This window comes from Prionailurus viverrinus, chromosome D4 (assembly GCF_022837055.1).
Source record: "Prionailurus viverrinus isolate Anna chromosome D4, UM_Priviv_1.0, whole genome shotgun sequence".
Taxonomy (NCBI): Eukaryota; Metazoa; Chordata; class Mammalia; order Carnivora; family Felidae; genus Prionailurus; species Prionailurus viverrinus.
In genome coordinates this window covers 81,146,104-81,161,815 of record NC_062573.1, presented here as the reverse complement: position 1 = coordinate 81,161,815, position 15,712 = coordinate 81,146,104, and the positions used below count along the sequence as shown (strand labels likewise).

At 45.1% G+C, this 15,712-nt stretch overlaps 1 protein-coding gene across 6 annotated transcripts in view; it reads left to right on the top strand.

Moving 5' to 3' along the window:
- The window catches only part of SPATA6L (spermatogenesis associated 6 like), a 46,331-nt gene that overhangs the window by 15,805 nt on the left and 14,814 nt on the right, over nt 1-15,712 (top strand). For 4 of the 6 annotated variants that reach the window (XM_047831230.1, XM_047831229.1, XM_047831228.1 and 1 more), the window contains 3 exons: nt 5,223-5,347; nt 10,761-10,838; nt 13,881-14,108. In XM_047831230.1, coding sequence (XP_047687186.1) covers nt 5,223-5,347; nt 10,761-10,838; nt 13,881-14,108 — 431 coding nt within the window. The remainder of the gene's footprint in view (nt 1-5,222; nt 5,348-10,760; nt 10,839-13,880; nt 14,109-15,712) is intronic. The other 2 variants (XM_047831231.1, XM_047831233.1) reach the window with 2 other exon arrangements.

Below are 15,712 nucleotides of genomic sequence, written 5' to 3'. Positions count from 1 at the left end.
GCTTGCTTTTTAAAGTTTAATATATCTTAGATTGCCATATGTTCTTTTTTTTTTCATTTCGAGAGAGAGAGAGAGAGAGAGAGAGCGTGAGCAGGGGAGAGGGGCAGAGAGACAGGGAGAGATCAAGAGACTCCTCGCTCAGCGTGGAGTCTGACATGGGGCTCCACCCCACGACCCCGGGATCATGATCTGAGCCAAAATCAAGAGTCAGATGCTCAGCCGACTGAGCCACCCGGGTGCCCCAACCATGTGTTTTCCACAAGACCAGAAATCCATCTGTGAGTGGGTTGCAAGAATAGCTCGAAGCCATGATGATTGGAGAATACTGAGGCTGGGTACACACGTACTGTTTATAACTCAGAAGTTACTCAGATACAAAGTGGAGGCTGTATGAGACGTGTTTTCCTTTTGTCTACGGTCCTTCAATTTCAGATTGTAATCGTAGTGGAATGAAGTTAGAATTGCTCAAAATAATTTCACTCAGCTTCAGATGCATTGGAGACGAATCCGTTAGTTCTTCCGACGTGTTCATTGAGGGTGTGCCCGGAACGTGCCCCACAGTGTGCTTCTGGCCTCCCACCAGTGGTGCCAGGCGGAAGGGTGATTGTAAGCCCTTTTGCTCTGCTGGGTCTCGATAGCAGATAATTAAGTAAAAATGATTTGTCTCATTGTAGGCTGCACCGTAGGGTCACATGGGTCACATGTAGGTTCACAGGGACCAGCCCTTCACTTGGCTGAATTGTTACCTTTTCATTTTGCTGTAGATGTTATTTTATTGTTTGATTCCTTAAAAAATTTTTTTAATGTTTGTTTATTTTTGAGAGAGAGAGACAGTGCAGGCAGGGGAGGGGCAGAGAGAGAGGGAGACACAGAATCCGAAGCGGGCTCCGGGCTCCGAGCTGTCAGCACAGCGCCCGACGCAGGGCTTGAGCTCACTGACTGCGACGTCATGAGCTGAGCCACCCAGGCGCCCCCTCATTGTTTGATATTTATTCACATTCCTTTCAAACACGCTGATAGTCAAAAGACATATTATGACCATGTGTTAATGATACAAGTAGCTTAGATTTACATACAGCTTTACTGCTAAAGAATGAAGGGGTCCAAAGATTTGGCTTAGAAGCTGTAAAGATGCCTCGGGTTCTTGTTTACCAAGATGGGAAAAAAGCAAGTGGACACAGGGGGGCAGCAGTGTAATCCTGTTGGACTGGGAGCTTGGTGCTTTCTTTTTACTGATCTCTTAGAGAAAAAATGTCTACTTGGGGATAAGTCATGTTACATTCAGTCCAGCTGTAAATCGCCATTTCTGTGGGCACCTGTTCCCTCAATCAGAGTTTGGTTTTATACTTTGTAGTGGTGTTTACCAGGCATCAGCAAGAACAGAACTCCTGCCTCGGAAAATATGGTTTTGAATTCCTGCTTTGCCGTGTGGCATCATGATAAGTGTCTTCTACTCACAGAGCCTCAGTTTCCTTATCGGTAGAGAAGGCATCAAATGAGACTCCATAGTGGGAAGCAAGCTGTCGATTCTGATGTGCTCTATAAATGTTAGGTTTTCAATACAATATTGTTATTAAAATGATCGATTTTGGGGGCGCCTGGATGGTTCAGTTGGATGAGCATCCAACTCTTGATTTCGCCTCAGGTCAAGATCCCAGGGTGATGGGATCGAGCCCCCTCTGCACTGGGCGTGGAGCCTTGTTGAGATTCTCTCTCTCTCTGTCTCTCTCTCTCTCTCTCTCTCCCCCTCTGCCCCTCTCCCCTGCTTGTGCTCTCTCTTTATCTCTCTCTCTCTCAAAAAAAATGTTTTTTTTTTTCTTGAAATCCTCATTCGTTTTCCTTTTTAGGGGAAATGTTTTTCATCGACGGCATCGATGATGTCGTTGTCTGTCTGTGCCATTAGCCTATAAGAACACGGATTTCCCTCAGACATAGCACGTGGCCTATGAGTATGGCTCAGCCTGTGTAGAACCCAGGCTCTTGCTGTAACATCCTCGTGGGGTGCCAACATTTTTACACTGGGTAGCAGTTAGGACTCTAGAATGTGATGGAACCAGAGAGAGAACTGAGGACGTAAGCCTTCTGTCTATCTCCTCCAATTTCAGTGCCTTCATCCCCGTGATTCCAAAGGTAGTAGATGAGCAGGCCTCCAGTTCTCTGACCTCTTATTTTTATCTTCATTCTTGCTAACGACGGCGATAGTGACTCAGTAGCTGTCATTTTGGATGCAGTGACAAGAGCTAGCCAAAAACCTATGAAAGGAAAAAGGTACAGCCCGGTGTGTGAGGCCTCGTCCCAGGCACGCAGGTGTTCCTGGTAGGAGCGTGTGACTGAAAACACGTGACGTCCAGAGACCAGGGTGGCCCTGGTACCTCGTACCCCTGCTGGGTTGGTGTCATGGAGCGGACACGATAATGGCAGGTGGTGTCCGAGTGCTCGACACTTTGTATATGTCACGTGACCTCACAGTAGCCCTAGGGGGCAGGTACTACGATGACTTTTACGTTTTCCCGAAGAGGCCCCTGAAGTCAGGAGATGACGTAATGCGCTCCTGGTCACACAGCTGGTAAAGGGTGGGGCAGGGATCTGAACCAGCTCTGTGTGCATCTGGACACGGTTCTTCCCCACTGTACGTGGACCTCAGCAGAAAGCTGTGTTCCGTTGCTGGTGACGGGTGAGGAGACCGTCGCATCACTTCCCATTTTCAGGTTGCGCTTGTGAGACCTCAGACTGGAGGAAGTCTGGCTGGCCGGCAGAGGTGGGGAGGCCATGCCCCTCCTAGGGAGCACTGATAAAAAAGGTGGCCAGGATAAGACTGGGAAATGATTGATGCTAAGATTGATTCTGGGATAGCACCCGCCTCCAATGAGGAGACATTGGACGTGAAGCTTGAAGGACGAAGGAGATCTCAACAGGATGGGAAGGAAGAAAGGACATTTTGGAAGAAACAGCACCGGCAGAGGAAGGACGCGGCGGTGGAGGAGGGAGAGATACATCATCAATCCCTTGTGGCCTGAGCACGTCTGAGAGAAGGGTGGGGACACATGATCTGATGACGAAAACCATAGAATGCGTTCTTTTTGCACATGGATCCTTATTAGAACCCAAACATTCATATTTATTTATTTTAATTTTTAAAAAATGTTTTATATATTTTTGAAAGAGAGAGAGAGAGATGAGCAGGGGAGGGGCAGAGAGAGAGGGAGACACAGAATCTGAAACAGGCTCCAGGCTCCGAGCCGTCAGCACAGATCCCGACAGGGGGCTCGAACTCACGGACTGTGAGATCATGACCTGAGCAGAAGTCAGACACTTAACTGACTGAGCCCCCCAGGCGCCCCCCAAACATCCGTATTAAAGAATAAGTAGGAAGACATTGGTCCATTATATGTGATAATGTCAGGTGTTTTCTGCCATCGATGTGCCAGAAATCCACCCTCATCAGACTTCTTCTCACAAACAGAATGGTAGTCACCAAACAGTAAAGCTACCTGGTTGACCATAGTCTCTTCTGTGGCGGTGTGCCATACAGAGGCCACTCTTAGTCTGAACCTCTTGTGTCGCACCTGCTGTGTAGACGAGGAGCGTTCAGACGGCAGCTTCTCCGTCCTTCGCTCAGTGATTCTCGGTCCTCGTAGCCCCCAGATCTTTTGGTAATGAGTGTTTGGGAACATCCCTTTCGTCAGACTGAAATCTGAAATGATATTGATGGTTAATATAACCAACTGAAGCAAATCACTGCCAATGGAGAAATAAAAGGAAAATGGTTTAAAATAAAACGATAGCGTATCAATACATAAATGGTGGGCACAAAGAAGTATTTAGATGTGGCATGGTTTTCAAACTGCCGGTAGGGGCTCAGTAAAGACCCAAACACAGTCAAGTACGACGGTCCCTTAATTCACATGGTACCTGCATTCCCGAAAATTTAGTGTATTTTAAAACCATGCAGAGTGGGGCGCCTGGGTGGCTCAGTCGGTTAAGCAGCCGACTTTGGCTCAGGTCATGATCTCACGGTCTGTGAGTTCGAGCCCCGCGTTGGGCTCTGTGCTGACAGCTCAGAGCCTGGAGCCTGCTTCAGATTCTGTGTCCCCTCTCTCTCTGACCCTCCCCGTTCATGCTCTGTCTCTCTCTGTCTCAAAAATAAATAAAAACATTAAAAAAAAAATAAAACCATGCAGAGAAAGTGCTTTGTGTTTACATGTAGCCGTGAGGTTCCAGGCTTCACTAATTATAAGGGAAGAATTAGCTTCTCGCCTAAAAGAATGTCGGTTATGATGTTAGAATGTTGTGCAGGAGTGTCTTGAGTGTTGCAACGTCTTGACCCTGGCACCTTGGCTCCTGCCCATGACATGTCCCCACAAATTTTGGAAGTGTCCCTGAGGCTGGTACCAACCGTGCTAAGAACCACAGCCTCGGCTGTTCTGGGGGCCATCAGGATACTGGTGTCTCTGCATCAGAGGACACGTCGAGCCCCAGTCTATGCTGTAAGCTTTGTGTGAACAGGGCGCTGTCTGCTTTGTTCCTGTTCTGTCCCTAGGACCTGGCCCAAAGTGTGTCCTTGGAAAACATGTGGAAGGAAAGGATGGGTGGTTGCATGGATGGATGGACAGACAGATGGATGAAAAGAGATTTTTCTCTTTGTTCTGTCTTGTGGAGTAATCCTTTAGATATTTTTGTCTCTCTCTGTTGTGAGTTCGGAAGACTTTTAAATTTTATCCATGAGATAAGAACCAGTAGAAGTGTTTTCTACTTTGCCTCTTAAATAAGAGGTGCTTTAATCAAAATGTTTATTTTTTTAATGTTTATTTATTATTTTTGAGCATTTATTATTTTATTATAATAAATACATATTTTTATATAAATAAAAATAAACATTTTTATTTATATAAATAAATATTATTTATTATTATTTTGAGCTCACCCCGAGTGTGAGCAAGGGAGGGGCAGAGACAGGGAGACATAGAATCTGAAGCAGAGTCCAGGCTCCGAGCTGTCAGCACAGAGCCTGATGCGGGGCTTGAACTCACAAACCGTGAGATCATGACCTGAGCTGAAGTCTGATGCTTAACCAAATGAGCCACCCAGGTGCCCCAAAATGTCTACTTTTATCTGAGTGCCTTCTCTGCCATCACCTGTCTGAGCTTTTATTTTGTTAAACTCAAGAAGTAGATCATTTTCAGAACGTAAATCTACTTATGGTTTTTCTCCTTGCATTCTAGCATGGGAAGAGTTGGCCTGCTATGAAGAAAACACACGAGATTTTCTTTTCCCTGAGCCCAAGCTGACACCTTCGCTCCCTGGCATGTACAGGCAGGTGCTCATGAAGACATTTGCAGGTTTTCCAGTAAGTGATTCATGCCCCACTGGACTTCTGGGAGAGATTCTTGCGACCTGGACATTTTATTTCCAATAGGGGATGCTCTTGGGCAGATCACTTCCATCTGGGTTAGTTCCCTTGTTCTGTTTAGCAGCCCCGTTTAGATGCCCCATTCAAAATACCAATTATACTGGTCTGAGAGGTGGGGATCTTACCTAGCCAGGTAAATCATTGCATAGTCACACTGTCACATACTTAGAAGGATGTTTTTTCCACCTTCTCTGAATGCAGACTAACTGAAAGATTTGATACTGGTTTGTTTTTTATTAAATGTTTTATTTATTTTTGAGAGAGTTAGAGAGACAGTGCAAGCAGGAGAGGGGCAGAGAGAGAGGGAGACACAGAATCCGAAGGAGGCTCCAGGCTCCGAGCTGTCAGCACAGAGTCCAACACGGGGCTTGAACTCACAGACCGTGAGATCACGACCTGGGCTGAAGTCGGACCCTTAACTGACTCAGCCACCCAGGAGCCCCTGTACCAGTTTATTTAATTGAAACTATTGTTTTAGTAGTAATGATGAAAGCAAAATACAGTCGTAATAGTAACAATGTCACCTCTCATTTATTTTGAGCTTTCGGTTCTTCATAAGATATGTTATTTTCCTCAGAGTTCTCATGTCAGCCAAGGCAGCTATCACAGTCTCTACTTAACGGAAGGGAAAGAGACAGAGGTTCACAGTGATATTATTGAAGGATCTTAAAAGACACAGCAGTGATTCAGATGACAGTCTGTTTTGGGGGCATTGCCTGAACCCAAATTCAAAATATTCATTTTGATGATATCTTGTGATAGTTTCTAACCTCACAGCAACTCAGATGGTTTTCTCAACATTTCTGTTGCCTGGATGGCCTCTCTTTTAAGGGCCGCACCTTTATGAATTATAAAAAGCATATTTAATACTCAACTTTTCTGTTACTTGCCCATGAATCTCTGTTACTATCACTTAATAAAATGTTATTGCCTCCCATTTTGTTGAGAGTACTGTGTAGAATATACAACACGCAGGACCCTTACTTCTGTGATGTTTATGACGACAGAACTTCTAGTTCTAATACTTCAAATGGCAAACTTTCATCAAAAGTTGTCCTCCTCAGAATTGCTAATGTCCGTAACTCTAAACCCTCCATAATCTTTGAGGGTTTGGTGAATATCACTGACGCCATTTTTTTCCCCCTCCGAGATACTCTTTGTATATCACCTATATCCATCATACTCATGAGAATGTTTGCCTTTATCATATTGAGTTATTGGCATATTTCTCTTCAGGAGCTAAAAGGATCAAAACTGGCGAGAATCACGTGAAGGATATTCCTCATATTAACTTCGGTTTGCCTGAGTTTTCTATCACGGAAAAGCTATCCACAAACACTGAGCTGGTATCCAGCTGAGTCTCGAGACGAGGAGAAACACACGTTCTTATATTTTCTCAAGTGTTGTCTCTGTTTAACTTTATGGGCATAAGTAGGAAGAAGAACATATAGGAAGTTGTGTTTATAGTTTTTTGTAAATGCAGAGAAAGGGCTTTAAAACCGCAGGGAAAGATCGGCAGGCATTAGAGGTAAAGTGTCAGTGAAGTTAATGAAACTATGTTTTAAACAATTTCTAAAAAGATAGCGGAGCTCAATTTCTCTCAAATGTTCTATAAAGCAACATAAAGCCAGGTGCCACAGTTTTAGTGGTAGCAGACATTCAGTGCCCGCTCGCTAGATGCCAGGTACTGTGCTGAGTTTGTTACAGGTTATCTCGTGCAGTCCTCCTTGACCCTGCAAGGTGGCTCTCAGTTTTTTCCTCATTTTACTGATGGGTAAGGTGGCACAGGGAGTTTAAGAAGGTGCTCAGTCGGTTAAGTGTCTGACTCTCGGTTTTGGCTCAGGTCAGGATCTCACGGTTTCATGAGATCGAGCCCCACATCAGGCTCTGTGCTGACGGTACACAGCCTGCTTGGGATTCTCTCTCTCTCTCTGCCCCTCCCCTACTCATGCTGTCTATGTCTCTCTCAAAATGAATAAACTTTTAAAATATTGAAAAAAAAAAGAATGGGCTTGAAGACACAGGGCCGATGAATGATGGGGCATGCTCATCTGTCAGACTTCAAAGTCTGGAATCTTGGTGACTGTGAGACGCTAATTCTCTCGTGTTTATTTCAGCCCATTGTCTACTTTCTCTACATTCGTATCATAGAACTTGAGTGTGTACATGTGTGGGTCAGGCAAATCATTCACTTGTTTTCTCTAAGTTGTTAATTCATTAAGAAGTAGACTTATTTCCTTCACGAAAATGTGACTTTTCCTTTGTATTTCTGTATTTCGTTTTATTTCACTTGATACCTTAACCGCTGTTTCTCCCCCCTTTTCCTGCTGAGATTAAGAATTTTTTTTTAATTTAATTATTTTTGGGGGGGGGAGGGGCAGTGGAAGAGGGAGAGAGAGAATCCCAAGTAGAGAGTGCAGAGCCCAATTCGGGGCTCAAAGTCATAAACTGGGAGATCATGACCTGAGCTGAAATTAAAGAGTCAGACACTTAACTGACTGAGCCACCCAGGTGCCCCAAGAATTTTTTTTTTAAATATAATTTGTTTTCTTGTTAGGTGAAGATTGTAAAGTAAGCAGAAGGAATATTATTATTTCTTCATTGTTAACTTTTAGTTAATAATTTCATTTTTTCTTTAGGGCCATGATTCTAGAAAAGTCGTACTGTTAAATCCATTTCTTGACCTAACCATCATTGCCCTCATCCTGTTGCTAAGGAAATTGGACAAGATATACCCTGTAAATTTCAGCTCTAAACTTTTACACTAAAATCAGTGCTCCTGTGAACAAGAAAATACGTTCTTCCTTATTATCTGTCAGTCACTGTCAGGCGTCGAGGTTATATGAGGCGAACAGGAATGTGTTACGGGGTGTGGATTCCTTGCTGGTGGGGCACCTCCCTCCTCCTCTCCAGGCAAAGTGTAACAGCGGTTTGAAGTCCTGCTAGGCAGCCACACGTGCGAAGCGTGGACTCGGACTGTCTGGGTTCAGTCCCGGCTATGTCACTCATTACTGTGACTTTGGGTAAATTGCTTTCTGTTTACCTTAGGTTCCCAGCTGTAAAATGGACTGATAACAGTACTTCCCCTGTAGGGTTATTGCGAGGGTTGGATATATGTACAGCGTTTAGCATGCTATCTGGCATATAGTTAGGTTCACGGTAAACGTGACCTGTTGTGGTTTATTAAATTGTCATTCAAATGATGATGCTGCCTCCTTGTGAGGCCATGAAAAAGTGCACGAGTCTGTGGCCCACGTGGGGACGTGCTCAGGCTCAGACGGCTGGGCCACGGGGGACCTGAGGTCTGGCACACACGAGGTCTCGTGATTCTAACCAACAGCGCTGTGGACCTTGGAGCTTCCCCCAGTCTCCTCTCCGGTGGGCAGTCTCATAGCTGGAGGTGAGGCTGAGCAGGTCACGTCATTGTACGCTGTTTGCCAGATGTCTCCACCCCCCACCACCACCCTTCCCCCCCCCCCCCCCCCCCCCGGATTTTCTAACTTGGCAGCAATTGGGCTCATGTGTTTGTAAGCCCAGAAATCTTGAGTCTCTGGCCCAAGCCTACCGCTTGTATGGGCATACCACATTCTAGAGGCAAAAAAAAAGAAAAAAGAAAAAAAGGAGCTGAGGATCTAGGCTGTGCCTGTAAGGACATGTTCTGTGGACAAGATGAACGCACAAGAATGAACGTGCATAGGAGTGAATAAATGCCCAGGAAACAAGCTGACTCCTGGCTCCACCAATCCCCAGCTGCGTCACAGTGGACAGACCTTAACCTCTCCAAGCTCGTTGGATAAAATGGGGATAGGACTGTGTGCTACCCAGGTGGTGGGAGGGTTAAATGAGATTGCGTGAAAGTCCCTCACTGTAAAGATACAGTACTTGTCGGTATCTTCTCCCCCTGGGGCTTCAGCTGATGCAGATCCTTCTTACTTACTACGTCCTATAATGAGAATGAGCTTTCACAGCCCGGAGGAGTGAGGGGGAGGGCGGGCTTTGAGAGGCGACTGGGGCTTGGACAGGAGATGAAGAAAGGGAAGGCACACCCGGGACAAGGAACACCTGGCCAGGTGATGGTGTCTGGGGGAGGGAAGAGCAGAGGGTCCTGCTGGGCGGGGGAGGGGGGGAGGGAGCGATGGCTGCAGGTGAGTCTATGAGGTCAGTCGGAGATCCTGTGACTCGATCAGATCCAGTTCTGTTCCTGTTTTGCCATCTAGAAGCCACGGGACCTTGGGAAAACTGCTTTCTGTCTCTCTAAAGCCTCAGTCTTTTTTAGAAAGATAATGGTATTTTTATTTTATTTATTTATCAATTAAAAGCGTTTATGGTTAAGTAATCCCTACACCCGACATGGGGCTCAAACTCGCAACCCCAACGTCAAAAGTCGCACGCTCCATTGGCTGAGCCAGCCAGGTGCCCAGATAATTGTATTTTTTAAATGACCGTGCGGTAAATTGATTTTTCTGATACACGGTTACACGAATGTTAACACATGTATAGATTTGTGAAACCACCACCGTGATCAGGATGTGGAGCTCTCCCATCAACCCCCAAATCTCCTCCCTTTATCCCTTTATAGGTGCAACCTCTCCCTTACCCCTCACCGCTGGTCTGCTCTCCATCACTGTAGTTCTGTCTTTTTCAGAAGGTCACGTAAAGGGAATTATATGGTCTGCACCCTTTTGAGATTGGCTCCTTTCACTTAGAAAAATGCCTTGGACAGTCACCCATGTGATTGTGTGCACCTGTACTTTGTTCCTTGTTATTACTGAGTGTGTGTGTGTCTGTGTATTATTCAGTATGGCACCGATCCCCAGAAAAGTGTCAATGACACGAAATGGGGAGTTTGGAAATAGATCTAATGAGCATAAATATTTGGTATAAGATACGAAGCACGTTTTTCAAAGCAAGTAGGCAAGGAAGGAGAACCTCTGTCTATCCCAGATAATCCTAGATAATCTCACTCAATTCTGTGGTTCAGTGTTTTAATTTTTTAATGTTTATTTATTTTTGAGAGAGACAGAGACAGAGTGCAAGCAGGGGGAGGGGCAGAGAGAGAGAGGGAGACACAGAATCCGAAGCAGGCTCCACGCTCTGGGCTGTCAGCAGAGAGCCCGACACGGGGCTCGAACTCACGGACCGTGAGATCATGACCTGAGCTGAGATCATATGTTTAACCAACTGAGCCCCCCAGGTGCCCCATATGTATATATTTTAGGTGATATGTGTGGGTTATGCCAACCACACAAAAGAGTAATTAGGTTCTTACAGGCTTTCAAGTTAGAATGGAATGGGCGAAGAATCTGTTTCCAGTAATTTATTTGCTTCCTTTATGCTATTTCATTTTTAGGGCATTGCTCCCAAAATAGAGTTTTCCACACGGACAGCCATCAGAGAACGCGTGTTCCTGCATAGAAACAGGTTTCTTGTAAGTATAATCAAGAAGCCAGTAGTAGATCTGTCAGGAATTTTCTCCGCAGAATGTTCTCAGCTCAAACTCAGTTACCAAGTTTAGATGCAACTGGATGAGTAGAAACCTGGAGACTCCTGGCTGGGTTTGAGTTTCTGTATTCGGACTGTTCAGCCTGCCCCATTAGACTGTGTCTGACATGGGTTCCTTCTGGTCTGTGGTGGAGCGGACAGAAAAGCGATACAAAAGCCAAAGTCACAAGTTTGACAGAAGTAGGCTGGTTAGCTTATTTGCTATTGTTTCATGGCTTTTGCTCTTGAGCTTGTGAATATGAGTGTTCCTTCCCTCTTGGCTGAGGCTGCTGCTCCGAGTTGTATTTGGGGCCGTCTTTGGTGACCGGGAAGGGTCTCGGGCATTCTTGTTCAGCCCCGATTTCCCGTCATCCTGAGTACTTTTGGTGTTTCTTTTACCTTGTGGCTCATAATTTTTAACCATTAAAATCCTTTCTAGAACAATATGGAGCATGGGTGAATGTAATTGGTAAAGCTTCTTCAGGTGCTTTGCTTGTCATCCCAGATCTTGCCTGGTGTCCTGGAAAATCCTTGAAAATGTAGGCTGTGGGTTAAGGGGGTACTGAATGAAAAGGGTCACTAATCTGTGCAAATCCATCAATCCTGTGGGCATCATAACTCATATAATGGGAGGCCAATGATTAATTTAAGGAAGGCATCAGCTGCTTTTTAGGTTTTCCTTATTTAAAAAAAAAGCATTTGTTTATTTTGAAAGAGGGAGGGGGCAGAAAGGGAGAGAGAGAGAATCCCAAGCCAGCTCTGTGCTGTCAGCGCAAAGCCCCATGCGGGGCTTGAACTCACGAACCATGAGATCATGGCCTGAGCCAAAATCAAGAGTCAGATACTTTACCAACTGAGCCACCCAGGCGCCCCAGTATTTCCTTACTTACCTGCTATTTTTTCCAGGCTGATGTGGGTGCATGGTGATTTTTCAGTTTATCTTTCTTTTCCACTCCATCATATTAATCTTGCTTTGATCTCCTAATATAGGTCTTCCTTTAAGTGTTAACTTTTTATTTTTTAAATTTTTTTAATGTTTATTTTTGAGAGAGAGAGAGAGAGACAGAGCACGAGCAGGGGAAGGGCAGAGAGAGGGAGACACAGAATCCGAAGCAGGCTCCAGGCTCTGAGCTGTCAGCCCAGAGCCTGACGCGGGGCTCAAACTCACAGACCACGAGGTCATGACCTGAGCCGAAGTCAGCCGCTTAACCAACTGAGCCACCCAGGGGCCCCAAGTGTTAACTTTTTAAAGTAACAGATTTATTGTTTTTTCTTATGGCAAAAGTATTCATTTTAGAAAATTAGAAAATACAGATAAGCAAAAAGGAGAAAATAAAAATTGCCTGTCATTCTTATTATCTAGAGATGAGCATGACTCATTTTTTTTTGAGCATGTTCTTCTGTATACACATACCCACACCCACATAATTTTAATGTTAAAAGACTGCATATCACTTTGCACCTTTCCCTCTTCACCTCACATACCCTGGGAATGTTTCTCACATCCTTAAGTATTCTTACACCAGGCAGATTTTCACGGCTTCACTGCAGTCCACCATATGGAAGCACCATAATTTGGTCATTTTCCTGTTGTTGGGCACTTCACTGATACAGTAGTCAGAGTTCAGTCGGGAAAACAGACTGCACATGTTATTTTAGTAAACAGATTTAATCTTTTATTTTTTTGAAGTTTATTTATATTTTGAGAGAGAGAGAGAGCACGAGAGAGAGCACATGCACCTGTGTGGGCGGGGGAGGGGCAGAGGGAGCGAGAGAATCCCAAGCAGGCTCCACGCTTTCGGCAAAGGGCCCAACCTGGGGCTCGAACTACTGAACCGTGAGATCGTGATCCGAGCCGACATCGAGAGTCAGACGCTCCACCCACTGACACACCCAGCCGCCCCAAAAGATTTAATGTTTTAAAGTAAAGCCAAACGGGTTGAAGGACTTAAGGTAAAAGGGACACGGGATTGACACCACTCACCGCTGGTGACCCGGGAGCTTGGAGGAAGGGTCCTGTGGGGCAAGTCCCAGAGTTCTGAGCGGGGCCCTCTGGCCAGCTAGTGCTGGGAGGTGTGAGTGGGGCGCAGGAGGCTAGCTCTGCGGTTATGGGAGGAACACTATAAACCCGGTACCTCTGTCACTCGGAAGGTGAAGAGTGGTTGCTGGGGTGGCATTGACAGCCGTAGATGGCAGCCCTGGGAGCCGGGCCTGGCCTCCCTTCCCGGCTTGCAGCCGCTCCCCGGCGCCCTCCAGCGGTGGGGCCTGCCCGAGCGGCTCGACAAGCGGCCGGTTTGCCCCAGCATCGCCCGGCTGAGCGTTGGAGCAAGGGGGGTTCCCAGCAGAGAGGAAATTGCTTACTCACCGGTATAGCTGACTTTCCCAGGTTTGGAACGGTTATGAGAATGTTTGTAACTATACACATTGCCGCAGTTATTTCCTTATAATGAATTCCTTGACGTGAAATTGCCGGGGTGGGGTGTGTGCCAGGTTCCATTTCTCTCTCTTTATCTCTGTCGCTGTCAGTCACCTATCTTCTTTTTTAAAGAAGTTGTTTATTTATTTATTTTGGAAGTGGGGGGCAGGGCAGCGCAGAGAGAGAGAGAGCGTCCCAAGCAGGCTCCGTGCTGTTGGCACAGAGCCCGACTTCGGGGCTCGAACCCACAAACCGCAAGATCATGACTGGAGCCAAAATCTACAGTCAAACGCTCAGCCGACTGAGCCACCCAGGTGCCCCCCAACTTTCTCCTAATACAAATAAATGTCGCTGTTACTGGTGGAAAGATATTACCCTAGCGAGTTATAAATACTAGTGATGTTAAGCTGAACTTAAGAAAAGCTAAGTAGAGAGAACACCCTTCCTAAGCTCATGGTTTGCAAATCTGAGGTGTTCACTCTTCTACAGAGTTCGATTAAATACGGTTATATTCTGATTGAATTTTCTTTTTTCTCCATTTTCATTTTTGAAAATGTTTCTTCTTGGTTTCAGGAAGAAAGAGAGAAGTCAAGAAGGCCTTTATCTACATCAGATGGGCTCAGATCCCCCTTAAATAACGTGAGGATGAGGCCAAAGGACAGTAAGGTTGAAAGCACGCAATCCTGGGCCCCCTCGCCCTGCTCCCCCAGGTGCTTCGTTCAGGACCAGCCCACTCCACCGAGCCTTGGAAATAATTTCAGAATCTCCGGGGAAAGCAAACCTCCATTTGTAGTTAGACACGTGAGCCTAAAATTATTTTTCAGAGTTTGGAAGGGTGAAGGTGCGAATGAGGGCAGAATACGGGAAGGTCAGGCCATGAAGACGAATGGGCAATATTAAAATAAAGAGGGAATTCAAGCTGAATAGTAACTATGATTAAATGATGTTCACTTCCTGGAGTCATTGTCAGGAAAGGCATACAAAGCTGTCTCGTGCACAGGACTTGCTCACTGAATGTCAGTCATCCCTATTTTTAATTTTTGGAAATTATTAATAGAGGGTGATGTCTGCATGTGACAACCTGCCATTATCCAGAAGAATCAGCCAACTGACAGGGGTGGGAGATGCATAATGAAGGCTGACATGTGCTCTGTCCCCATCGCAAACTCAAAACGGCTTGAGTTTTTAAGATGAGGTTGTTTTTACTTTAAAGAGCAGGAAAAACTATGTCTGAGTTAGAAGCAATGACGTGCCATACTCAAGGCCCTTAATTAAAGCTTCCTTAGGTTTAGCCCTCAGGAAGTAACGGGGAAATTTAATCGCAGCAGCCCACATCGCCTCCTTACATTTTTTTTGACTACTATAAAAGTAACAGAGGGGCGCCTGGGTGGCTCAGTCGGTTGAGTGTCTGACTTCGGCTCAGGTCATGATCTCATGATTCATGGGTTCGAGCCCCACATCGAGCTCTGTGCTGACAGCTCGGAGCTTGTAGCCTGCTTTGGATTCTTTCTCTCAAAAATAAACATTAAAAAAAATTTTTTTTTTAAGTAATGGAAAATATAGAGAAATTGAAAAAAGATTACCTATAGGCTCACCAATGTAATATAAATAAAAATTTTCTTTAATGGATTTTCTTTCACTTTTTAAATATTCATAAGGCTTTATTTTTTCCACAAACTTATAATTATACTGTATATATAGATTGGTTTCTCAATATATATGGTTAATATTACATTAAAAGCATTTCCTATATTAGTTCATATTCTTTATTCCACATTCTAGTTAATGATTCATTCTCCAGGAGTCCTTATAACTCCCAGTAGTTAACTGTGGATATTACTGTCAAATTGATAACTTGGCTTAAAGAAGTCACTGGTGGTGATGTTTGTGCATGAGATATAAGAAAGGGCACCTGGGTGGCTCAGTTGGTTGAGCTTCTGAATCTTGATTTTGGCTCATGTCATGATCCCAGGGATGTGGGATTGAGCCTTATGTCAAGCTTGCTTGGGATTCTCTGTCTCTCTCTCCCCCTCTGCCCCACTCCCCTGCTCGGGTGTGCTTTCTCTCTCGCAAAAAAAAAAAAAAAAAAAAAAAAAAAAAAGATACGAAGCATGGTCAACCCTGAAGTCAGGGTGCTATTGATTGAGGTGACTGTGTGCAGAGCGGGTTTATAGGTTTAACAGAGATGTTATTTGGCCAGAGACCGTAGAGCAGCTGGGGTTACCTCATGGTCACCTGGGTAAAATGGTAGAAACCTAGCGACCAATCTTTAAATATTGTTGAACTGAGTTTATTGGACGCTCTGCTTCATTGCATTTCATTTTTGTGAAATACAACTGTAGTCGAGGCCCTTTGGGCTACATAATCTTAAAATCTTGATAGATTTCGTAGGGAATAAAACCTGC